General features: G+C 40.1%; 1 protein-coding gene across 9 annotated transcripts in view; it reads right to left on the reverse strand.

The window, feature by feature from the left end:
- The window catches only part of grip1 (glutamate receptor interacting protein 1), a 308,087-nt gene that overhangs the window by 20,455 nt on the left and 259,872 nt on the right, over window positions 1–27,760 (reverse strand). For 6 of the 9 annotated variants that reach the window (XM_053508660.1, XM_053508662.1, XM_053508657.1 and 3 more), the window contains exons 12-19: window positions 23,135–23,321; window positions 20,765–20,910; window positions 19,789–19,869; window positions 13,528–13,597; window positions 10,245–10,390; window positions 6,856–7,060; window positions 6,528–6,667; window positions 5,079–5,258 (exon numbers count right to left, since the gene is read on the reverse strand). In XM_053508660.1, coding sequence (XP_053364635.1) covers window positions 5,079–5,258; window positions 6,528–6,667; window positions 6,856–7,060; window positions 10,245–10,390; window positions 13,528–13,597; window positions 19,789–19,869; window positions 20,765–20,910; window positions 23,135–23,321 — 1,155 coding nt within the window. The remainder of the gene's footprint in view (window positions 1–5,078; window positions 5,259–6,527; window positions 6,668–6,855; window positions 7,061–10,244; window positions 10,391–13,527; window positions 13,598–19,788; window positions 19,870–20,764; window positions 20,911–23,134; window positions 23,322–27,760) is intronic. The other 3 variants (XM_053508663.1, XM_053508664.1, XM_053508659.1) reach the window with 1 other exon arrangement.

Here is a 27,760-nt window from a genome sequence, read left to right on the forward strand (position 1 = left end):
TTTTCTGCATAGGTTCTCTAGCCATGCTAACTGTGTGTTCACTAGCTCTTCCCACAGAAACTCCCAGTTAGTAGCGTGCCCACCAGAGGACCACAGTCACAGAGAACCACACTCGGCAGTAGCCCACACTTACACATCTGTTTGCTGTGTGTGTTGTTTTTTTTTCTCTCTTGTTTTTTTTGTTTTGTTTCTTTCTCTCACATCTGTGTCAGTCGTGGTTCTAGAACCCCATCAAAACACGTCTCGCACCACAGACCTGTCAGTCGCTGAAAAGATCTGAAGACATGGCCAAGTGTTGCAACCGACAGCTTCCTACCTAAGGCTGCCGAAACACTAAAGTACCAGACGCCAGACCAGCTAGACGACAACTTAACGAGCCTTATGAGACAAGACCCGAGTCAGTGCTACAGTCCCAATGAACTGTCCAACATCACCGGCTCCTTACGTCACACACTCATCGTCGCCTCAAGCTGAGCAACAGGCACGCCATCTATCTACAGCAGGAGTGGCGTGTGCAACAACGCATCAAGCAACTGAACCTGGAAGCTCAGGAGCGACGGAAAGGGGGTGACGAGGTAGAGCAGGACAAAGTGGAAATCACTGTGCTGCAAGAAATTCTGGCAACTACTACACGTGAAAGTGAGCAAGGCAAGGCAAACTACGCTGATCTCCCAGACAGGCTGCAGTATGCAGAAGAACTACTAGGAAAGGCCACGTCTAAACCCAGGGAGAAAAATGGCAGAATTAAAGCCCTCAAAACTCACCTGGACAAGCAAGGAACGAGATCAGCTACCTCATGCGACAGCTGGACCATAGCAAAGAAGAGTCCTACAGCGTCACTGAGGAACTCAAGCCCGCCTGTGAATGGTGCCACGATCCGTCAAGGTAACGACGTGCACGCATCTTACCCCTGTTGAGCAGGATCAGGTCCCCTGTTCTTGGACCGATACGTAGTGGAAGAAGTGACGGGCGGGGCGACGCATCCCCCAGCTCCCTTTCAAAGAACCCTACCTCATGGCAGAACACCGGGAACCTGCTCCCTCCAGCCACAGAGCATCGCACAGCGCAGACCTTGACCAACTTGCCAGGCACCTTGATAAATTTATGCCACATCTGCCAGGCAGCCAAGATTTCCAGACTTATGTATGAAAAGTGATCTCCATCTAGAAAAGAGACTCCACATCACTGACCAAGGTAAACTCTGGCTTCGAACAACATCCAGCCCCAAAGTGTGCAGCTACCTAAAGTGTGCAGCTCACCTACCATCTGCTCCGGGAAGCTCTCATCAAAGAATTTGCTGACCTTAAATCAGAACAATGATCCGACGAGGAAACTCGTCAAAAGTCTAAGCTAATCCAGCACAAGCCCAAGCCACAAATGAGCTGAAGCATCACCAATGTCAATCCTTTTAAGAACTGATGAGAAGGATGATTAAAGAGTTGTTCCAAACTGAAAAGGGGGGAAGAATAGACCACTGACACAGATCAACTGTCATATACCTTTCACCACAGTAACATACTTTGGTCCTTCTAGGAAGGTACATACAGATATTTTATTCACTTTTGTAAACAAACACCTAATCACCCTCCTCTGTCTGCACTGCTAGGCCCAACCTCTGGTAGAGAGGAGTTGCTCCACACATGCGACACTAGTTTAGTTTCCTCAACCTATTTGTGTCCTTGTGGCCCTTTCTCTTTGTGTTTGTCTAATTTTTTTTTTTCCCCTGCGTTTTCTCTTTCTTTGATCAGGGAACTATCTTAACCAAGCTGGAGTACAGCTCCCAAAAATTAGGTTGACTCTTTCCACCCAAAGTGAAAGTAAATCGTTGTCAGCCAATCGAAACAACCCGATTTGGGATAAAGCCTAGCCAAAAGCACCCCATGTCGTTTTAAGTGTTCGTAACCAGACCATACGAGGTAACTAGGTTATGCACCATGGTTCAGTTGGTTATGGAGGTGTTGTTTGTGTCTTGTGTGTGCCTGTTCTCTCTCTCTATGTTTCTACTTCCAGTGCCCGCTGATGTTCGCGAATGGAACTTCACCGAGCAAAAAGGGGGATATGTAGCGAATAACAGGGCTCCCATAGAGAGAACAGTCAATGGATCACATTCCTGAACACCCTCTTCCAGCATGCATGGCACCATCCTGATAACCTTATCTGGTTTGCTACCTTAAGGGGGACGTCTGTAAAACTAAGAAACTCCACAAGGCCAGATACTTTGAAGTAGACCCCGAAACCGAGGGTGTAAATCGGCGATCCGGTAAACAAAGAAGACAGTTTTACAGCTCCACCCCAAGCTGGGGAGGAAGAGGCCTCATCACACCTGGACAGTCTCTTGACCTCTGGAAGACATGCCTTTCCATGAACAAAGGCATACGGCATGGACACTATTTTAAACATCTTTAAAGTGTGCCAGTAGGGCAAAACGTATTTACATATATTTACTCAGTTCCTTTTATTCCTGTGTATATGTTTGATTAATCTGCATAACGTTCAAGGTGTAATCAGCATTTACAAACCTTTTTATTAGATAAAGGAAGGAATGAGTGGGTAAGATATGTAATGTTTGGTGTCAATCTCAAGCTGGCTTTATTTCAAGAATGTTGGTGGACATGGGTAATTGGTAGCATGAACAGAGCTCATGCAAAATTACTTTTTATAAAGTATTAAAAACTCCAACCGGATGGGTCACACGTGACAGCCGAAACACCCGGCTAATTTATGCATGGAAGGAGGAACCACGTGAGGTGTGGCTAAGCCCTGCAATCACATCCGATTGGATGAATCACCTGTGGGACGGACTGACCCCCAAGGGACAAAAACCCTCAGGAAGTCCACAGAGAAGAAGAAGAGAAGATATCATCACAACTGCGACCTACAACATCTTCCAAGCAGCTCGGGCTTCGCCCTTGCGGGCGCTGCGCCGCCGCTGCTGGCGTCATCCGCTCTTCAAGAACTCTCAACGAGACTTCGTGCCAGAACTCCAAAGTCCCACAACGAAGGAAACCTCAGGAGAAGTTCCAGAGCGCAGCCATCGGTAACCAGGCAACCAACGCCTCACCGAAGGGCTTTCCTGACTGACGTCATCTCTACAACAGCGCACCAACCAACCAGCAACGCCGTGATTCCCTTCGCTGGAGGCGAACCAACGGATGAGAACGAAACATAACGCAAGTAAACAAACAATGCTGCATACCTTGCTGAAGTTGGTGCTCGTTTCATAACTAAACCGTAAGATTGAACCCAAGACTCTGCTCTTGTGACTTTCGTTGATCTAGTAACCAGTACTAGAATAACTTCATTCATTTTCGCTTGCCAAATTGTTTGTGTGTATGTGTGTGTGTGTGCACGTGCGTTCAAGTAGTGTAGTTTCATGTATCGTAGATTAGTCAAATAAATTCTCGTTTCTTTATAAAGTACTGTTGTCTTGGTCATGTATTTTAAAGTCTAAACATTTGCCCAGATCGTGTTACCTTGCTCATAAATTGCTAAATACTAGATTTTGTGTTATAGCTGTTGGCCATGTGATAACCAGAACTAGTAAGATACACTAAATTGTGCTAAACGCTGGACGGGTAGTCAATATAGTGTACGTTATAAATTTTGATTCAATTAATCAAATTAAACCGAATCGTTAAAGATTCGATACAACTCTGACCCAGAGCTAAAAATTACTTGTTAATGATGACGGATGCGTTGGCATTGTGTTCACATATAAAATGTCTATATTTATTGGTGGACAATGCAACCGTCATTCGTTGTCTTGATTATGTAAACCCTACGTATTAATGATGAAGAATGCCGGAAACTATTCATGGTCATTATTATGTTAAAACTCTACCTATACACAGTATTATGGTGGAGAATGCCGGCAGCTTTTCATTGTCATTATAACGTTAAAACGCTACAGTAGTAATTTGAAGCAGTGCTATCACCACCTGCTGACTATGATGCATAAAGGCATGGTTTGCCTTCCCTAATCATGTAGCAGGTGTTTGAAATCAAAAGTGGAGAAGGTTAAAGACAGCGACAAAACAGTACGTGCACAATCGGGAAGCATGCACAGACAGAGAAAGAATGATTCTTTTACTATGACTTTGAGGTCAATGGAACTTAATATAAACCCAGTGCTTTTGACAGAGAGCGGAAGTACCCCCTTCCGCCAATAAAACAAATTATATAAGCATAAAAAAGTATTATATAGAATCTATTAGTACATCTTTAAATTCAAGGAAACATTTCTATTTTAGCTCTGCGCAGGGTGAGGCCAGCGTGTACTTCCACGACTGCAGATATAACCGTAAGATGGCACAGGCTGCACAGACCGCATTAAGTCGTCTAGTCTGAGATTCCCACTGATGACTCAATTTTATTAAAATAATGAGCTAACTTCTGGTCTAGCTCTACTGCAGAAAAACATAACCTTCTAATTCAATCCAACCAGGAGAGCTGGACCAAAAAATAAATAAATTTGATCATTCGGCCTTAGAACTATCAAAAGCCTTCAATCACATTTAGCATTAAAGCTTAGAGGTAGGTTTGTTTACATGTCTTCATTTCAGACTCCTTTTTATATACCTCTGGCGTGAAAAACAATCTCCACCCTCGACTGGAAAGCAGAACTACTTAGCTCTGACCCTTGAAAGGAACGCTCACAGGGCGTCATTTCTTTTACACAAAGGTGAGGTAGGTTACAAGATAAGGGGAGGCTTTGTCAGTGTTTACAAGCAGAGCACTCTAAAAAGGAAACTCATTCCAAAAGTGCATTTATTCCTGTTTGCAAAGTCTACATTAGTATGAAAGTCTAATACTTTTAGTTTAGTTGATATCCAACACAAAACCAGCTGTTTACTCAGGCATCCTCAAACCAGCTGTTTTTGGTCCACACCTACCTGTGCTCGCTGCTTGCTCACCTGCTCAAACAAACCACACCAAAGAGAAAGAAAAAAAAAAGCCCACCAGGGTTGATTCAGACTAAACGCTAAATAAGCGCAAATGAGCGCATCATAAAGCGTGAATTGTGGATTTCGGACACATAGCCAGTCTTCCCAAATACCCATAGACACACCTACACCCACCCTGAGGGCTGAAGGAGGCGTCGATAGCCGAGCCGTCCCAGGACTCGACGGCGCTGTCCACGCTGGGGATGGTGGTGGAGTAGATGTCGGACAGCTTCCCTGCTTTCTGCTGATTCTCATCCTCCGCATCACTCAGTTCACTCAGATGCCCAGTCACTGATGGCTGCTTAGGACTTGCCACTGTATATACCCAGACACAAACACACAGACATGCACAATGAGCCTTGGAGTGCTGAGTGTATTGCATCATCATAAATAGAAAATGCTAAAAGGCTTTGATTTTTCCCCCAGAGCCACAAATCAGTGCTCATCCAGTGACTCAGACCGAGCAGCAGCATTTTGAACTAGAACTATGAATTGCCTACGGGTGGGGAGAAAAAACAACCTGGTATTTTATGCCAAAACCTGTTTTGTTTTAGGGTTTATTGGTGTTGAATCAAATTAAGCTTCAGCTTCATGTTGTAGCAGCATTACTCTAAGATTCAAACAACAAAAACTCATTATTCTCCCCTGACATTTTCTCTTCTTACTTCACTGCAAGTTTTACCAGATATAAAACGCTCGATACACTGTGGCAGTGTTCCACTTATGGGATGAATGTCTGCGGGTACATGTGCATGTTTAGATACAGCCTAATGCTTAAGGATAAAACTAAACTAACACAAAAAAAACCTTCGGAATTATTGGCCCCCAATTTTTAAATGTTTTTTTTTAGACATCGTCTATACCGCTTTATCCTATATTCAGGGGTGCGGGGAGCCTGGAGCCTGTCCCAGGAGACATAGGGCACGAGCTGAGATACACCTTGGACAGGGTGCCAATCCATCACAGGGCACACACACATACACTCATTCACACACTACGGGCAATTTGGGAACACTAATCAGCTAATATGCAGGTCTTTGGACTGTGGGAGGAAACCGGAGTACCCGGAGGAAACCCACCAAACACGGGGAGAACATGCAAACTCCATGCACACAGAGACGGGAATCGAGCCTGGACCCTGGAGGTGCAAGGCGACAGTGCTAACCACGACACCACTGTGCCACCTACACAATGATCTTAATTAACATCGAGTGAAGCCTCCACCTAAAGAGAATAACATCACAGAGTCATTTGGAGAAGGATCCTAAACAATTTAAAGCTTCTTTATACTGTGTGTCGACTTTCCCCTTCATGTCAGACCAGAGCTGTGGAACAGGGTTCTTTCTAGTGATGTTACACTTGAAGTACAAAGGCATGACTTATATTAAACAAAAGGCTAAGGCTTTACTATTTTAAGCAAAATACTGATCTGTATAAATGTGGCATCAAGTACACATTAAGTGCGCGAATTTCTGGGAAAAAAAAATTCATACAGTATAAGACAAGTGTATTTGTGTGACAGGGATAGGGAATGCACTGTTTTCGGTATATATGTATACCCCGTGTGATTAATACACTACTCACAGTCTCCCTGTTTCTTGATTTTCAGAGTAACAGATTCTCCAGCCATTTGAAGCAGGTGGATCGCTTCACTCAGCGGCTTCCCCTTCAGACTGTTATTGTTGATGGCCAGGATACGATCCCCAACATGGATCGCCCCAGTCCTACACACCGCAAAAAATCTCATCAACAATTGTCCTTACACAAATAATAGAAATCAGCCCACTACTCTCTATCTGAAGTATCCAAATGTTCTTTATAGCTTTTAAATATATACTTTAATATCTCATCCCAGACTGTACTATATATCTGTTAATGAGTTAAAACAGTGGGCATCAGTAAGCAGCAGTACCTTTCAGCCAGGCCGCCCTTAGTGAGGCTGGAGATGATTATGGGGTCGAAGGGCTCCTCGGTGCCTGAGATGGTGATGCCCAGCGGGCCGCCGTAGCGCTTCAGCTCCACAGTATAGATAATGGCACCGGAGCTCTCCTGCTCGTCTGCAACACAGGCCAACAGCACACGGGCGTCCATATCAACACGGCCTAGACCCAGGACACCTCACAGAGGGGCAGAGAGCAGAACGAAGACAGCCCTCACAACACCGGACAGAGAGAGTGAAAGAGAGAGCAAGAGAGAGAGAGAGAGGGTAGCAGGGAGAGCGGGTTTGGGGTTGATATGATAGACAGGGAAATGGGACAGAATTGCAAAAGGGATCCAGAGGTTGTAGATGAAAAGTGGAAAGGGAAAAAGGCTGGGATAAGGTGAAAATCGAAAGGAAGATTTGGAAAACGTAGTAGATGCGATTCGAAAAGGGCTGCTGTAAATGTACAGCGGAGTCAAAAGACGGCAAAAATGTGAGGGGAATCTACGGTACAAGGAAGCTCATTATGAGCCTCTAAAGCCTAGCAATGTACAGTACCTGCAGAAATAATCATGTATCCCGACACAGTGCACATACAGGGAATACAAAAAGAAATGCCTGTACAGGGCTAATAAAGGCAACTAAACATTATGCTCAAGGCCCATAAATGTCAAAGCCAGCCACAGTCATTACTGAACACTAAAACCACCTTATAAGAGACAGCTCCGAGTGATTTTTGTAAAACTAAATATGTGAAATTCTACGACACCATGATTATTCTAGAATATCCTATATCGTTTTTTCCCCTTCCTTATGCCTTTAGCAAGTATTAGGGTTGCGGGGCTAACATGGATATGGAATAATCCCTAATGATAAGTCCTCAGGCAAAAATTGAAACCTATTAAACATAATCTGAGCCAAAAAGAGAGATACAAGTGTGGAGGAGGCGGAAAATAAAAAAGACTGTCCTCTGTCCTCCACAGGAGCTCAAGAGCACACAGAACACTCTGTCAATCATAAAGGTCACAAATTGCCAACATATGAATTTTGACTCATCCAGATTGAACAGGAAGGGAAGAGATAGAGAGAGAGAGAGAGAGAGAGAGAGAGAGAGAGAGAGAGAGAGCAAGAGAGAGAGAGAGGTGTAGTAGACTCCTCTGGGCCATTCGTTTTATACTGCAGCCTCTCAGCCATACTAATCAAGAAGGGAAATCTCATAGCACTTCTAGAGTCCAACACTGTGGCTAAATTCAGAAAATCCGCAATAGGACGTGTGTGTGTGTGTGTGTACTGTATGTGTGTTCTCTCCATGATGCATATTTGATTACTGTGTTAAAGTCTGGCTCAACATAAATCTTATTCAATTCATGGAATGATGAACGGAAAACAGTCCCCCTGATGACCCTCTTCACATTAATCAAGAGTTTTAAGCCGGCACTCACATGTCATACTGGTGATTATTAATGATTATTAATGATTCATTACTGCAGCTACAGGAAAGAAACAAGAAAATACATCCACGTTTCAGTCAGGATTCACTACCTTGTACTTGATTATACTTTAGAAGATTATTCAGCAATGTAGTAACATCTAAATCTTTATATACCAGAAGAACTCATTCTCCAGCATGCTCAGTAAAACCTAACAGCTGTTTTCTTATAAAACTGCACAAATCTGTGTCTAAAACTCCTGATTTAAAGCAATAAGTTTTCACTCCATATATTGATTGTTTATTTTATTACTATTTATTGTTCTTTATAGAAAATGCAGAAATGTTTTTTTTTCAAAAGCATATTTAGCTTATGCCATATTTTTGTATGTGCCCAAGACTTTTGCACAGTACTATAAGTAAAACAGCTGTTATGTTTTACTGAGCTTGCTGGAGAATATGAGTTCTTCTGGTAACTTTGTCACATATTCGCTTCAAATCTAAGCCATGTCTTAAAGCAAGATAAAACTTCAGGTTAATCATTTTAATTAATTAATCCCCATCCTTCTCTATTTCACAAAGCCCTTATTAATAAACAGAAACTTTGACTGACTACAGAACAGAAGTCTACAGTGACCTGTACCTCCACGTCCTAAAAGAAGAAGAAGAGAGAGAGAGAGAGAGAGAGAGAGAGAGAGAGAGAATACTCCGGAGAATTTTACTGGTTAAATGAAGCCAGTAAGCAATTAATTGGGCTGATTAGACACATTTTCCTCTATGTGCACAATGGTAATCGTGCTAGAAATTAGACAAAAAATGTTTGTAGCGTTATGCTGACATTTCAAAAGAGAGGCTGAACCTTGTGCTGCTGGGCCTACAGCCAGCACCTCTAATCGTCTGCCAACTCCTCGCTCAACCAAGAGGAAGAGAATAACAACGCACGTTCAGCACCTCGGTCAGCTCCGCTGCATGCATGTGGTTGGCAGTGGATTATTATCAACATGGGAAGTGCTGTTACTCTAGCCTGCCCGACTGTGATTTTGGCGGATACTGAACATGGCTGTATGATCCACTCCTGACCACATGCATTCACAGAGATCGCTAAGAGGATCCACTTTATGTTCAAAGAAGAATAATGACTCTTCACTCATCACAGATTGAGCAGGACCAGTAAACTACAAACTACAACAGCCAGGTGAGAGAAAAAGTGTTTTATCATGTGAAAACTTTGCCTCTCTCTCTCTCTCTCTGCCAAAGTGAATGTAGCAAGCTAGTGCAGTGAGAAGATGATCTCTCACGGCCACAACATAAAGAGCCGAACGAAATTATAGATCAGTTCCATGACGTGTTCTCCACTGAACCGAGGCTCATTTACCTAGTGAGGCATGAGATTAAAACTCCGCCTGGCATCATCATCATCATCCGCCAATGACCGCATTGAGCCATGGAGGCCCACCACCGTGCCATCAAAGCCAAAATGCTTTGCAATGGCATCACGACCTCCTCCTTCAGCCTCATCACACTTTTTTCACCTGCTGGTTGACTCCTCACTTTTCACCCTTCTCACCGGATGACTGACCCTTTCTTTTCCTTAACTTAAACAGCACTTTTTTCTTAATCTGTTATCCCTGTGTCCGCTAAAAAGCTTTATAACCCGAAAACACACTTGTCTGTCTGTTTACACCTTAAAAAAGCAAGCATTAGAATGACAGCCATCAAAGAAAACACTGCTCTTGCAGTTCTTCATCAGCAACTTTCTTTCCTCCTTCGAGTTTGGTGCTGTATAATAAATGTTTCATCTCAATACACAAGTTTCTCATCATTCTTTATATTGCTGTCCTGTAATTGCAAATGTAAGCATTTTGAGAATATACAGTATCATCACCCATAATCCAAGAGCTATTGCGCCCAGGGTGATTGTTTATGTTTAGGTTACACGGCCCAGGGGTACCTGAGTTGTCCTCGTCTTTACGGATTTTGAGCTTGACCAGTTCCTCACACTGCTGCAGGATCTGTACAGCGTCTTCCATGGAGCAGTTGTCCAGACGGATGTTATCTATGGCCAAGAGCTTGTCCCCCAACTCCAGAGTCCCAGTCCTGGGCAAGAGAACAAAATGTTGACCTTTTAGAAGTGTATAATATGTTGAAAATGCTCATACAGATAAGCATATTGCATCATCTGTTACCTTCCACACACCTTTTTTATTTTTTTTTATAAGTGAATAAACATGCCTCTATATCTAGTAATGACTTGAGCAACATTTCTTATGTTATTATAAAAATCAGTTGCTTAGGATTATATGAAATAAAATACCTTTTAAACATCTACTATTAAATACGATCAAAAATATTTTAGGAAGATTGGGTTAGGTCCTATTAGATTAGGAAGCCATTTGGAATTAAGTCCGTGTTGGAAGCTGATTTGTTCTGGCTCTTAAGACATCCAATAAATATATAATCATGATAAATAAATAAATAATGTTCCAAATTCATTAATGTTTATGATAGCATGGATTTGGAACATTATGATATTGCTGTATGGTAAAGGAACTTGACAGCCCTAGTAGTCAGGAGATTAACGCATTAATAATCTACAATGTATTAATGTCAAGGATGCATTCAAGTATGAAATAAAAAATAACCATCATCTGTACGAGTAAAGAATTTTAATAGTGTCCGTGATGTTACAAAACGAGTTCACACAGCACCATGTCCGGCACTTAAGTGTCAACACAATCGACACAGTGTTATAAGGATGTCGGGGCGCTGAGAATGCTTACGGTGCACCTGCTAAGATGATTATGACCATCATAGTCTTCGTCATTGTTGTTGTCTTTTTTTTTCCCACACATACACCCTGACACGATGCCCACAATTTTTTACAGAGCGTGCTTTCAGCAAAAGAACACATTCATTATTCAGAGGAACATGGTATGCGCTGCCAGAGTGTGTGACACAAAGGCAGGCTTCAGAGCACAGAATACGTCCGTGATATTTCATTATTACCAGCCCAGGTAAAAAGCACTACCCTGCACTTACCTTATACTGAAGTGCTAATCACGCCTGCATTTAAACAGATCCTAATGATCTCTGCATTGTTCCATCAAACTGCATGAGAGCGCAATTCAAGTGGCACAGAAATGAGGTGTGTATTCAGCAGAGACAAAGCAGAACGGCCACATAATTGTGGCGGCAGGTTTTCTGTCAGATTAAATAATCTTGTCCCCTGCATACCGTGTCGAACCCGGTCTCCTCTGTTTTTTAGGAAACCACATGAAATGATGTAACGACCCAACTGAATGTGCTAAATGTAGAGTAATTAAAAAGGATTCACAAATGGACCAGCTCAGCGCAGAGGTAAACCTTCCTCATGTTTGGCTCTCGCTGACTTGCATCATGTGGTTTTAATCAACATTTACATCTTGGACAACCCCTCGGTGACCTGTGAATAAGCCCTTGGATGTAGCTCAGTGCTTGGTGCTCGGTTTCTGCTTTAGTGCCTTTAATTAAATCACCCTGCAAAGCTCTATACCATCGGATCCTGTTCCCTCTGTGCCCCGGCACAAGTCTGCATACACACACTCCCTGCATTACAATTCAAATGATAAACCTATAACACTATCATGGCTCAGTGAGCACATACGTGGAGCTCCGCGTGAAGGATGTGTGCGTCATTATCAACATGTAAAACGAGAATGATGCAAATGAGATCCCCTGGTGACGGTGTGTAACGGGGGACTACGAGATGTTGGTGTAAATCACACAGGATGTGTGTGTGGTGAGCTGAGTGTATTACTACAGGGTTAAAGATGTAGGTGTCATTGTAATGTAACCCCTTAAACTCTCAGGATCAGTCAGTGGGTTTAGATTTAAATTCCTGCTAGGGCCTATGTATAGGAACAGGCTGACAAAAACAATCCAAACCTCTCTTTTCCCAGCCCGACTGTAGGTTCTGTGGGATGACATTTCCAAGCAAACTGTGGAGAACGATCCAATGAGCGAGTCCTAGGTCTGCTCCAGGGGGACATGCCTGATGAGAGCTGACCAGGGAGTGTCTCACCACCTCAGCTGGTTCTCACTTCAGAGGAGCTAATGAGGTCTACTTTATTACTGCGCTTCTTACATCATGAAGTTTAACCCCGCCATCCTGCAAAGAAACCTCGTTTGGCCTTGTACAAGTAGTCCCCGACTTACGAACAAGTTCTATTCCGGGAGCATGTTCGTAAGTCTGATTTGTTCTTAACTCTAACAAAATGAGTCTTGTACAGCTTTGGCATGAATAAAAAATGTAAAGCCTACCAAGCCACTTTCCCCACACTGCCATTGTGTGGCCAAAAACCATAATCGCACCTAAGCAAATGAATTTAGAACGTCAATTGTAACAGCGTTGTCTCTGAGAGGGGAATCCCGGGCGCCATTTTGTCTTAGAGCTGTTTTCTACTGTTTTCTACTGTGAACACTGTCTTGTTGAGGATTTTCCAAAATTAGGATTCCCCATTAGGATTAACCATAACCCAACTCCCATCTCCCCACACACACACACACACACACACACACACACACACACACAACATACTGGACATTTTATACCTTTACTTACACACTGAAAATATTGTATATAATTGTAAATATTGATATCTGGTGCACTGCATTTTACAATACAGGTGGGCTATTTCCGTAATTGAACCAGAAATAGACCTGCGGTTCGTAACTCAAATGTTCATAAATCGGGGACTACCTGTATGACTTTTATTTTAGTTATAACACACAGCTTGTGGCCATAGTTTAGAATGGGGATGTGGATGGACTAATAGGTGGAGAGCTTCTGTCTCACCTTCACACAGCGGTACACTAGAGTACTGCTAGTTTAACTCGCTGGATAATTCACAGTAATGACAGAATGACATGCTCTAAGGTGAATAAATAAATAAACAAAAGCAGTAAGATGTCAACTAGATGTATGATACTGTATATTACAAAAACATATCAATCTTTTTTGCATGTACAGTTTTGAGACAATTTTGGTACAAATCTCCATGTGGCAAAATTAAATAAAAAAATATAATTAAACAAAGTTATCATGTTTTTCTTTAGACTCATTATATCTGAATGACCATGTGAATGTTTTTCTGCTGCACCACTCGGGAGCTTCCTGCATCATTTAACAAAAAAAAAAAAAAAGAGCTTTCATTGTGATTACATATAGCAATCAAGTCTGAAATTAAAAGTGTTACCTGTGTGCCACGCTGCCCTTCTTGATGTCGGAGATGATGAGAGAATCACCCGGCTTCCTGTTAGATGGGGCTGAGAGGAAAAAACACAAAGAACAATGAACAAACCAGACAAGAAACCCAGTGAAAAATATAATCAACTGTCTTGTAGATCCGTTTGTTTTATTGCTTTTGTGTCAAAAACTTTTTTAACCACTTTTTTATGTTTAGAAAAAAAACCCATCAGGTTTGTTCCCAAGATCTACACGGAACACTTCAAATAGGAGATGCCATGTGAGTCACCCGTCGCTGACTGATGCTTTTCATTGAATCGCGCATCTGCAATATCCCACGATTAACTCAGCTTAGAGTCGGTTTGCTCAGTGCTGATGGGATAAAAGTTTGTTTTTAGCTTATGCTGCAAATTCTTTTGGTATTTTAAACAATCTGACTCAGGGCTTCATTTCATTTCAGCAAATTGATAAGGATGCAACTTTCAGCAATGAATAAAATGTCCTGCCCTGCTGCAAGCTGTGGAAAAATGAGCAGACATGGTCCTGTTAATGAATCTCTGTCTCTTAAAAAAGTTAATACAGAGCAAGTGATGAAATTGCAGCATGAATTGTGGAAAGATAGAAATTTGGTTAAAAGCCCTAATATACTGTAACAAGCGGAGATTCAAAAGAATGGTGGTGTTGGGCAACGAGGTGAGCGAGCGAACAGGAACGAAGGGATTCGATTGTAACAGTCAAATGTTGATGATTCAATCTTGGTGCAGCAGATTACACCGGTAGCCTCGGCCATAGCAAGCGAGAAAAGGTAAAGAACTGCCTCAAGGACTGTCAATCAGAGGGAAGTGGTTTAAACAAGTCTTATTTTACAAGTGCAAACTGTCAAGATGATTCAATCTCAAAATGTTTGGTCTGGATCTCAGACAGACATCGCACTGATTCCTAATATACTGTACAGGCTTTAATGCCAAGGCATGGGTTTTTCCTTTTTGAAGCTACGTATGAATGGACATCCTTTAAGCTGGACTGAAATTCTGACCAAAGTAATATTATACACGGTATATACCGGTATGTATATATATATATATATATATATATGTATATATACATTATAAACCTATATACACAGTACACAGAACAAATGCGTGCAATAATTTAAATCCTCGTTCAAAATAACGCAACATCAGCACAATCATTTCAAAAACTTTAGTGGATTAAAAATGACCATGACGGTGATTTGTTTTTAGGGTTCTTTTGATAGTTAAGGGTGGTCCTCATCAAGGAGCTCAAGTTCCACATCACATCCAACCCTAATGAAACCCAAAACCTGAAGCACTCCCTCACCGATCTGTGATCTGGTCACCTTCCAATCCCAATGGGGAGTGACAGCTACCTATTGGGATGGGTGAAAGCTAACACACGCTCATGAAGACATGCAATTTACAAATTACTTTTGAACTGCACCTTGCGCTGCATTATAAGACCATGTAAACCATTAATGCGTTATCTACCCTCTTCTGCATACATGCAGAACCACTGGCTGGTCGGAAGACAGACGAATGGCAAAAGCTAAAGTATTCTGATTTAAAACCTCTTCTTAAAAGCATGCTATAAGATGTCAGGATGAGAAATGACTTGTGATCAATGCTGTCTATTCAGAAATAAATAATTAAATAAAAAGTAGCGCCATTCTGTCTGGATGCATCAAATATTTTCAAGCCTGTAGGCAGCATGGCAGAGATCACCAGCTGAATCAGTGACTAGGAAAAAATGATTGGAAACTATGAAAAAATTGTTGGAATGGAGTTCCATACAATGGAGTTTGGCTTTATAATAACGCAACGTCACACAAGTTTTTCCCATAGCTCAGGCCGCCTCTTCTGCGTGGGCTCCTGTTGTGCGAATTAACAGCTCTTTCTTTAAAAAAAAAAGAAAAAATTATAGAATTCTGGCCATTTTGTGGGGCTGTTGCTGCTGGTTTGTTTTTCTGACATGCTGGCTAGGTAAGAGTTTACTGTATGATGTCTCTAAAGCTGATTAGTCTTTTTCTCCATCTGCTGTTTGGCGTAACTGTGATGAGCGTTACATCCCTGCTGCTACAGTACGTTTGTCTGAATCCGCCTTAGCAAGTGTCAGGATGAGATCACTTTTTTTACTCGTGCTATAACACACTTCCAAACACACTTACTCCTTTAACTCTGTAAAGGAAAGCTTAGCCAGATGAAAAATGAGGCTGTGCTGCACGAGCATGCTGTTTAACTCTAATATGTGACAATATACGGTGCCCAAGACAACACCTAGTAGCATCGGCGTCACATAAATCGCAGTATTCTGCTTAATCGGATTCCTCCATCATGAGCGAGACTGACTGATGTAAGAATCTAAGGCGGGATAAACAACAGGTCCGAGAGAGCCGTCCCTGGCTGACTTCCCCGGTTCTGGAAAAATATGACCAGGTGTCAGACATAAAGCTGGGTGGTGTTAAGCACTTCACGAAACACATAAATAAGGTGCTACATGGAGTAGCGCGAGAGCACAAGCCTGCAGGCTGTTCGCCGTGTCCTCAGCATGTTGCACACAATAACATCATTCCAGGCAACTGTTCTCTGTCGACCCTTAGTTTATTTCCTGTTGTACTTTCTCCCCCTTCCTCTATCCATCACACATAAACATACGGACCATGAACATGGCTTGCAGGCCATGGGCCACGAGCCAGCTACAGGAGGTTTATCAGCAACAAGAAAGCCTGCCCATGTGACACAATGTACTGTGAGAAAATTGCATTTGAGAGGGGGGTTATTCATCACTGCTTGGAGAATTAGAGTACTGTGCAAAAAGTCTTGAATTATGAAGTCATTGCATTCCAAAGAGCCAGACTTTCTTGTATTTTCAGTTCTCCAGGCTTCCTAAAGCACTTGTTTGGCTCTCATTCATGGCAAGCTTGTGCCTCTCATTTTCCCTATACTCGAGTAGTTTCAAAGAAATTTCAGCAGTAAAAGAAGGAAAAAAATCCGAACTTGGGGCACGAACCAGTGAGTAACAGGTGCAGATGATGATTAGGCCAGTGATTAGTGCTGGCTGGAATCGACAAGAAAGGAAATGAGGCTGCAGCATTTCCATTCCTTTAATTTAAACTAAATTATTTCATTTGATATGAAGAAATTAGGGGTGGCTCAAGCACTGTATCTCAATGTTTTTCAAGCTTGGCACAGGTTTTATGCCGGATGCCTTTCCTGACGCTACCCTCCCATTTTATCCGGTCTTGGGCCCGGCACTGCGTCCACTGGCTGGGGTTTGGGCGCTGGCTGGAAATCGATCCGGGCCTTCCGCATGGCAGGCGAAACACCTACCACTGAGCCACCAGCGCCCGCTTCACTATTGAAGAAATAATGAAAAATGTTGGGTGGGAGAATATTTTATCCTTAAAGAAAATCCTAAAAGTTTGCTAGATGTAGTGCAGTGAATTCGAAAAGCACAGCTTGTCTGTTTAATGGAGCACTTTACAGTAAAAAGTTTAAACATCTTTCAAAAGGGTTTCGCTTTATTCACACCCCTCCGTAACTCTGTAAGATGGGTGTGCTCTTCCAAACCGTATTCAGTTACAGATGGTTCAATATCGCTTACAGATGGTTGGGCAGTTGCTAAGAGCCCACATACTGTACAGTCAAAATCTCACAAATACAGGTTTTATGAAAATTATGCCAATGTAGCATCAGGGATTATCACAGAAAAGTAGATTCTTTCAGAATGGTAAAAGTTTTTTATGTTCTATATTAAGCGCTAGTTTTCTACAGTGATATTAAACACTCAATGTTTAGCATATGACCAGAGTTACTATTAGGGTTATGTTTGAACTAGCTTGGCCATACCGATACTAACTTGCCCAGCAATGTTGGAAGGTTACAGAGTCGACGGAGATGCATTTACCTTACACTTTACCTTACCCTACTTTACACTTACGTTGACCACTTCAAAATGCAAAGTTCAAAAATAGAAAGAATCTTAAAAAATTTACATTTAGTAAAGACACAACAGAAAATAATATTTAATAAAATAACTGACACTTTCCTTAGCCTCCATGCTCCATACACCCAGGTTCTCCCAGACTTGCGTTTTGCACTCGAACACAAAGCCATTACATCATCACTGAATACAATAAATAGGACGAGAATGAAATGCATTCAGGCGATAAATTATGGCTGCTTGACCAGGCAGTGATGCATGTAGTGATGAAACTTCTGGGTAAGGCCAAGAACATTCGTCACAGAACGGAGCACTGAGCATCCCTGGCCAGGGGAGCAAAAGGCATTACAGGTAATTCTCTCTTTGTCTCTGAATGACATTCTTAAAAATTTAAGAGGTGGTAAATACAAGATAGGAACAACGAGCATGGAAATCAGCTGAGACCTAATCCTGGTTACTAATGAGGTCTGCTTATTACTTATGAACGGAGACAGACAAATATTCAGAGAATGTGAAAGTTGAGACCAGTAACAGTAACACAATGCTATTTATATATTTATATATACTGTATATTGCTTCCAAAATATTTCAACGTGACAAAAATAAAATTAGCTGGCATTTATGAAGACAATATAATACATTCATAACTGGTACAGAAGGTCCATCTGTAGTTAATTCATTTCATAAATACCATCTGTAGCTATAACTGGAGAATTCGAGCTTGTTGAGTTCTGTTCTTTAATGAGTCACGTCTAAAACTCCCAAAGACAATGCATTGTTTCTTGGTGCCTGCTTCCAGGAAAGCCCTTTAATAGATCTTTCCATTTTGCATTCCCAAGCACCAAGGTAAAATTAGCAATTAAAATCAATTGAAGCATCGAGGGATGTGTGTGAAACTTAGAGGAGGCAGTGACATATGAGAGTCAATGCATTACTGTTTAAACCCTCTCTAATTACTTGGCATGGGGAGATGTTGGGGAAAATGGAAACCAATAGAGATTCTTATGTGACTGGTATAGTGAGGGTCAGTCATTGCTTACTGCTTAAAAAGGAAAAACATTGTTATAACTGTAGATTAGAATGAACCACTGGGAAAATTTCATTTCAAGTTTTGATTAATCAGATATTAAAGATAAATTTTATTTCATATTTCTTTTAATTGACTGATTTACCCCAAACCTTTAATAGCCAGGGTCCCCAGTAACTGTAAAAATAAATAAACAAATATATTTATGTGTCCCTCCTGAGAAGAGATTCATTTTATCAACCATAGAAATATGAGGATCATCAATCATATGCGTATGGTAATTTTCTGGCTATTTATTGATGCCACAGAGCTTCATCAATCCTGAATTTTTCACATTAGTGCAGCAAAGTTAACATTATTTATACACCGTTTGAACATATTTGATTTATTAATATTTGGATTGATGTTATTTAATTCTATTTTGTTAAACAGATAACTATAAAATGGAATAATTATTACAACATTGATGATGGGATGGGATTTCTGTCACTGTAAACTCTCAGACGGCTGGCTGTGCTTCTTGGACCCCACTCTTCTTTTCATTTTTTTTTTTTTTCATTTACACAGACTAATGGACGCGATACAGTTTAGCATTGTGCAAGATATTGAAAAATCCTTGTCGGAGAAACATTAGGTGCATTTTAATTCAGGGTGTTGCAAGACAAATGGATATTTCCAAAACCTTCTTTCAGGAAATTCATCACAAACCCATGTTTTATCTGTTACCATAAAATAAATAAATAAATAAACAAACAAATAAATAACTGACTGTATCTAAAGAATTAAATATTCAAAGGCTCTATGGAAAACCAATCATGGTTGAAAAGTACTATGGCCAGTATATGGGAGAGCTCCAGTATGAACAGATAAAGGAATGAGCTAATTACAGTCCGTTTTCACGCATTGTCGCGAGATAAATGATGCTAATGTCAAGGATATTTGTAGCAATTTGCTTGTATTATGCTTATTGTTATAAAGTTAAAGTGAAACTGCTCTGTCTGTCAGATACATATAAACAGTTATGCCCTAATAAAACGAACAAGTCACATAGTGTATTATTAATGACAAATGATTGGGTGGGTTTGCTTCAGCTCCCCTCATTATTCTTTTAAAATGGGATTGTAATCATCATCAAGGCCCTCTGCTGCACTTCAGAGGTGTTATCTACAGAACAGCATCTTTATCAATACTAATTATAACTACGCACGTCTGGTGCTTGGCCCTCTAATAAGACGATCCGTGTACTGATGTCTGTATGGGAGAGAAACAGAAACAAACACTCACAGCTGATGGTGATGCCCAGCTCCACTCCTGGCTTCTTTGGTAGCTTCACATGGAAGGTGCCACTGCTCGGGATTACAGACTCTAAAAGGCAGAAATAAATAGGACCATTTGCAAACATAATGTCACACACCTGAGTGAACTGTACTCAGAATTTACACAAAACCTCCCATCCTGGTCTCTGACAGCGTCTACGACACTCATGACACAGCAGGTTTATGGGCTTACTCTGAAGTCTGAAGTAAGGGAAGGTTGCAATAATTAATGGAGCAAAGCTCCCCGTTTCTCTGAGGTTACAAGAAACTTAAGCTAATGGCCAATGGATCAAAGTAGCATGGTGCTAAAATCGACGTAAAATTCGACAATATGTGAAAAAATTTGACGATTATACAATGTCCATACTTAAGCTGTCTAGAATCTACAACCAATACGGAAAATTACACACACGCATTTTATATATATATATATATATATATATATATATATATATATATATATATAAAATGTTTATAGTAAAATGTTATTTTATATATATATGTGTATACATTTATATATATATATATATATATATATATATATATGTATATATATGTATATATATATATATATATATATATATATATATATATATATATATATATATATAAACATAAAAAGATTTTGCACTGAAATTAATTACTACATGAGTTTAGGACGGCGAGCCTTTTGGCAGCCTTCATCCTCATAACACACTGCCAAAGCTCAGCGTGTGAGTGACTGATCAGATCTGCATTTTCATACTTCCACCAACACAAACACAGCCTCAAGATTGTACTTTTGGATGGCTTTCAATTCACTGTTTTGCTTATAGGCTGGCGCTGATCATTTGTAAGCAGTAAACAGGTGGCAGACAGCTTGGATCTCGAACTAATGCACTAGCCTTGTGAGAATTTTTGTGGAAATGAACAGGCTGTTGATTGAACATCCTGGACGTCTTTACCTGCTACATCAAACTCAATCTCCAGTGTAACTTTGCTGGTGATGCTGGAGTCACGTAGCAGCTGGTTGGTCTCTTCCAGCGTGCTGTCCTCTGTGGGGATCCCATTGATGGACAAGAGGCGGTCTCCGATCTGCAAGACTCCACACCTGCGTACGGTCCATCACAAAATGATCAACTCATCAATCTGAATAACATCATCTGTACTGTTGAGATTCTTTAGATCACAGAACTGCACTGTTGAATGCGTGTTTCTGATCTGTCAAAAGATGTGGATATACTGTAGAGCTCCTGGGTATGATGTCAGGCGTGATGTAAAAACAAAAGCAGCCACCCTTCTGTTTAGAAATCTGTCTGCGGTTTTACAGTGCCAGACGGTGGCTGTGGATGAAATGCATCCCATAATGTACGAGGTCAAAGTCCTGAAAGACAGCTTTAAAGAAAGAGATTTGTGGTTGTCAGGCCTCCAGCAGGGAGACGAGGCTAATCCTGGTCAAAGACGGGACCCTGTTATAGTCACTGGTGCTTGTGTAATGATTATTTTATGTCATGTAGCATCTTCAAATAAATTAATCGTTAAATTTAACATGAGCGCAAGAGGATGTTTTATTACAATTTAAATCTGCTGTTTAAATTTAGTGAGATGTACAGTAAGTATTTAAGAGTGAAGGATCTCAGTAACATGGCGAGCTACATTTTTTTTCTTAATTAACGTTACAAAACAGAAAAAGAGAGGCTGGTGTGGTAATGACTGTTTAAAGATGTTATAACATCAATAATAACTAAAATAAACTCGCTTTGCTGATGTTCCCCAATATTACATGCAAGAAGAAACCAATTAAAAATGTATCATAATTTATTTAATAAATAACTCTAAGCATGGGCTGTAGCAGATGAGGAATAAACACTGTGGGACATGACGTTATTAGAAAATAACTCTGTAGCTAATTATTTTTTATATAAGGCCAAGTTCTTTATTTCATACAAAAAAAATGCATCTGAGCACAATAACTTGCACTTTAATAACGTTTGCATTTATCTTACATGTTATTCTATCTTGTGCAGTTCTTTACCCACCCAAAAACATCCATAACTCCATAAATAATAATAATATTAATAATAATAATAAAATTGAGATTTTGGAGCAACAAATCGAAACATATTAAGAGAAACTATGCATTAAAAAACGTTCACAGTCACCTGGACTCCAGGAGGTGTTTTATGAAGCAAGCAAATAAAGTCCTGGCTTATTTTAAATAGCCTCAATTAAACTAGTCAGACAAGTAACTTCATATTCCACCAACATCCAGCTGTGATACCTTCCTGCTGATTCAAGTCTGGATAGACTAATGAAGAGGAACTTTTTTCCTCCAACTCCTTTCCCTCCCCTGGCAAGCTGAAATTGCCTATTACATAAATAAATACTTATAAAAAAGAATCCAGTTGAGTATTAATAAAGCTTTTGATGCGGTCTTGTAGAATATGTAAGAAACTATCATTTAAAGCAGGTTCGTCATGGGCAGAAACTATTAAAATATAGCTTAAAATTTTTTTTTTTAAGACAGAGGGAAAATTAGACCAAACTGTTTATAATTAATTTCATTCCAATTGTTCTGATTTAAATGCAACATATTCAGAGCGAAACTTGTAATGCAATATTAAAGATATATATATATTTTACAGTGGCAAATGCGAACCTACTGTACATGAATCTTTTTATGGGAAAAAAATAGCTATTTTTTTTTTAGCAGCTGAAAGGAAGCCGGGAGGAACAGTAACTACAGATTCGCTCGAGTATAATTGTTAGCCTGTCCTTGATCTCTCATTAATAAAAGGTTCATGTTCATCAACACAGTTACAATTGCCGAAGTTAACGCCAGTGCTGTCGTAAGGACTTGTTAATTACACTGAGATTTAGGCGTACAACCTGTCAGCTGCTACATGTGTTTGTTTATTTAAGTGCCACCTGAGACAGGCCCACCCGAGCAATTACAGCTAAAGTCCTTTAGCCTCTCATGTAGCTACAAATTCAATCAACCCACATTCCGGCTAAAAGTCCTCTTATCCCAGACACCCGGCAATGTATCAAGTGAAATAGCTATAATTACATGATGGGAAAAGTCGAGCGCAGGAAGATAAGATGGTGATGTAGTAACAGCTTTGCGGCTCTGACGTGTGATCAAGATTGAAGACAAAAGCAATGTGGTTCAAGATTAGAAATAACATGTAGCCACTCTCCGAGAACAGATCACCCAGCACCGATAAAGCAAACAATGACCTGATTTCAGGTCTTGCCCAGATCGTTCGCTTTTTAACCCGGTATTTTAATTGGATGAGATGACATAAGATGTGGGTCCTGCGCCGAGACCTCACCTATCAGCCGGGCTGTCATGGTCTATGTATGCAATGAGCGGAGGGGACGTGAGGGTCTCGGTGGCAAACACCCCTCCTTGGAGCTGAATTCCAAATCCCATGATGGAGTCGCTGACCAGCGTCACTTCAGTGGTTTCTGTGTGGACCACCTGACCGGCCAGGCCCACGGTGCTGGAGGCCAAAGACACTAAAGAGAAAGCAGAAAAAAAGCACTATCAGAACACTCTCATTAGAACACTCTCACGCTCGCGGTAATAGCGGTAAGTCGTTCGCCGAGTTTAGTTTGTTGGGTCATGGAGTCGAGCTGATAATTTGTAACTCGGCATGAACCTAATAGGGAACATTCAGTTTCCGGAATTTTCCACTGTGCCTGATGAGATAAAGCAGCAACCAGAAAAAGTTTTTCACTTTCAATTAATAACTTCGGTGAATTTTTTAAAATTGCATTTCTGTGTTTACTTAACCTTACATAGTCCATGGCTTTCTAAAACGTTAATTTGTCTTAGTACTGCACATCTGCAATATAAACCCGTGCAATTATATAATTGCCCGAAAGGAGAAATTTATTACAGGTTATGTATACCTAATCAGTAACTACTGTGGAATTGTCTCTGGAGTATACAGTACTAAACAGGAACTATGGACTCTGAGACTAAAACTGTCCAATGGAAAGCCTCATTAATCACTGCATTGTTTGTTTCACATTAGTGATGTGCATGTAGTTATGGTGACCAGAAAAGACCAATTTGGTGCTTTTTGAATATTAATATAAACAAATAAAATAAAGACCTTGCAGGCATCATAATACGAAAACAGAGAAAAGACAAGAAAATCACAGATGCTGTCTCATATTACTTATTACTGTTACACATATTACTGTGGTGTGAAAGAGGGATTTCAGAAACCAATGAACACATGAGACAGGAAATATAATTTGCCTTCAAGCAACTACTTGTATTGCAGTTATTTGCTTTTAGTCCATATAAATACATTTTAATATTAAATGTTATTTAATAGTTCTATACGGTAGTTTAAATCAGAGCCGCGACGTGTGTCACAGTAATGGGAATTTTTAATCTCATCGTGCAGCCCCGGTTTGACTTGACCAGTTTTATTACTCTTATGACAAAAATAAAAACTAAATAATATTATTTATATAGAGGAATAGGATAATTAGTTTTTTAGATTACATTTGTACAGTATGTTATAGGTACAGTTATCGTTAAGTTACTTACTTTTATTCTGCTGCATACTGTAACAATTATCGTGGCTTCTGCTTAGTTTGGCTGTTCATAGGGAACTCACTGAAATACTTGGAAATCTCAAGATTTTTATTTATTTATTTTACTTTTGTGATAATTTTAAACATTTTTAATTGTTGTCATTTTTATGTTGCACATCATGGTCAGTGAAGTCATCATACATGAGTCTTCGCCCTTTAAAGGTAATATTTCTCTTAAAAATGCGTATATAGAAATTATAAAAAAATTAATAGGTTTACATGAAATGTGGACAAATATGAACTTAATTTCCACAATTATGCATTTTGTTCTTGAGGTATTGATACCGGCACCATTACCAAATGTGATTCTTTTCCACTTTAAGAGTTAAAACCTCACATTTTCTCTGTAACATTATCTCAAACGATCACTAGCACTGGGAGTCAAGATTTCAGATAGTCTTTCTAATATGATATTAAATACTCATGATGAATTTTAAATTGGAGGTTACAATTTAATTTGATCCGCGTAAGCCTGCTCTTACATTAGGTGTTGCTCGAAACCTTTTTGTGCTGATATGAAAACAGTGCTTTTCGAACAAATAATGCACACAACAAAAAATGATGTAAGTTTTAGCATTTCAGTAACAGTCATTTTTATCTGCATGCTGGGTCAATATCCTACATGAGATTTCTTTCATATTGTGCTGAGTTTCTAAATTGACCCAAATCAGGATATTTTTAACCTAAAAATTTTCAGCGTGCACGATCCATCTTCAGTTCACTGTTGAAATAGTTAATGAACACAAAACACGGAGGACCAAAAAAGCATTTGATAAGAGATTTTTTACATTTCCTACAGAATAAAACCTTGTTTGTGCTGAACCCTCTTTCCACATAACCAGGCCTGTCTGCCAAAGCAGTTTGATAAGATACAGCCTTTTGATAAAAAACACCATTATCCTCAGAATCTTATCATAGCAGAGAGGCTTTGGGAAACCCCCTTCTATAGATTAAATAGAGGGTATTATGGGATCTTGGAGCAAACCTCTATCAAATCTCACAGTTATGATGGAAAAATCTAATCAGTATGAAAGCAACGAAGGCACATGGAGAAATTGAGAACTTAATTGTATTAGCATTGAGACACAAAGAGAAGGTTTATAGGTAAGGAGAGAAATAGAGAAACTCATATGCAATCCCCAGAAATAAAAGTGCTATGCATTAAATATGTTTAGACAGGGATGTGTCTGATCTACTGTAGCACTGGGGTTATAGCATATGCCCCATAAAACAGTTAGCAATCTGGATGGGTGACAGGCGTTCTACAAGTAGTGATAATAGACGGCCACAACACTGGAACGTTTCTTTAGCAGTGCTTGTGATGCAAAGCGTCCCTTGTATTATCTTACAGCCTCATTTTTCTTTTAATTTTTCTTCTTCTTCGGTACAAACTTTTTTTTTTGTAGTTAACTGTCTCCTAACACATGGCTGAATCCCAAATTCATGCTCTCCAACCACAGATCAAGGGCACTACTGTACTTGGTATGTGTGGTAATGGATCGCTAGTGCCCTAGCTTTCCATTTAAGGCCATTTGGGATTCAACCCTGGAACCCTTAAGTTAACGTAGCTAATATCCTAAAATGTGGAAATATGAATAGAAGCTTATGTGATTTACAGGACTTTCCACCACCTCCATGGTTTATTTGCGTAACCTTTTGGCCACGTAGTACCGGTAAGAATTAAAAACCTGCTTTCACACCAGTTATTTACACTACCTGTCGGCCTCCAGCTCAGACAGACAAAGATGTGAATGTATGAAAGAAAAATACATTTCAATGTAATCTTACCACAGCGATTATATTTTTTTTTGCCCATTCTCTCTTTTATAGTGCCTCTGCTGTACTTAACATTTCTGAAGTTCCACGTTCACCATTTTATTAAAGTATGTTGGCAGACACCTATATGAATGCGTGCGCATGACGCCTACACATGCTCACAGGTTAAACTCAAGTATAAATAATCCTTAAGGCTAATTAGCAGATTGGGTAACATGTTCGATAGTTTAAGTCTAAACAACATATGGTGTGACAGTCTGGATATTAGGGCACGTTACCAAATAACTGCTGAATAATCCAGCAGACTCGTATTCGGTAAACGCAATGAGCTGTTTGCAATGATCAGTGTTTATGTTTATCCATTGTCTTTATGAAGACAAATTATTACTGTAATATAGACAATGTTGGGTGTAACGCGTTACAAAGTAAAATACTAGTGTTAACTAGCGTTAGAGTACTAGAGTACTCACGTTAGAGTACAAAGTAACGTGTTAGAGTACTCGGATTACTTTTATAATGTAACCAGTATTCTAACGTGTTAAGTCGGCCATTTAATACTCAGTTATTTAGTTACTTTTTCAAAAATGTAATCCGTTATTTAAACAATTTATGTAGACAGCAGTCTGACTCACACATTCGGATTCCCAATCCGTTAGTGTGTGTGTGTGTGTGTGTGTGTGTGTGTGTGTGTGTAAAAGTCGTCCTACAAGCCCCGCCCCTGATAACCCCGCCCCACTCTGCTATTCCTGCTGTTATACCCCTATCTCACCTATACGGTTTGACTATGTGAGGACCGACGCGCGGAAAGATGGAAACCTAATCACAGCGGCAAAACTCGCGGTGAATCATGATGAACTGTACTTACGGCCACCGCGCAAAACCATGTAGGTGAGATTAAGGGGTGTTAGTAGTGAACAGATTATGGGCCAAACTTCGAGGAGTGATGATTAATATAAGCAGAATAATTATAAAGGTCTTGACTTAAACAACATGCATGTGGAATCACAAAGGAGTTTACATTTTCTGCCAAGGAAAAGTACTCAAACTAGTTACTTTTATCAAAAACTAACGCTGTAATGTAACTGATTACTTTTTGAAGACAGTAATTTTGTAATGTAATTAGTTACTTTAAAAAGTAACGTCCCCCAACACTGCTTATAGAGTTTATTTGACTTCTGGTTTGTCGAAACAAAAAAAAATTAAACCAAGCTTCCTACGTTAAAACACTGATCTTTCCATCACACAACAAAACACTGAATTTAAACAAGGACTTCAGAACAACAGTCCAACTACAAAGACTGAATCTAATCCATAGAAATGTCAGACAGCTGAGACAGCCACTGGTAAATATCAAGAACTGGCTCTCTCAGCAGAAGCAGCCTCTACCGCCCGATATGTGTCTAATACACCAGACGTGGTAAGAAATCTATCAGCAGGCTATCGACTTGCACCAAGCTTTTTTAGAAGTTATATATCCAGGACAGCTCTGATGTAACCACTTTGATTGATGGATCAACTCACATAAGCTGGGTTTCCATAAATAGTGTTTTAAAAATGCATCAATCCAC

The sequence above is a fragment of the Clarias gariepinus genome, chromosome 12 (assembly GCF_024256425.1).
Source record: "Clarias gariepinus isolate MV-2021 ecotype Netherlands chromosome 12, CGAR_prim_01v2, whole genome shotgun sequence".
Taxonomy (NCBI): Eukaryota; Metazoa; Chordata; class Actinopteri; order Siluriformes; family Clariidae; genus Clarias; species Clarias gariepinus.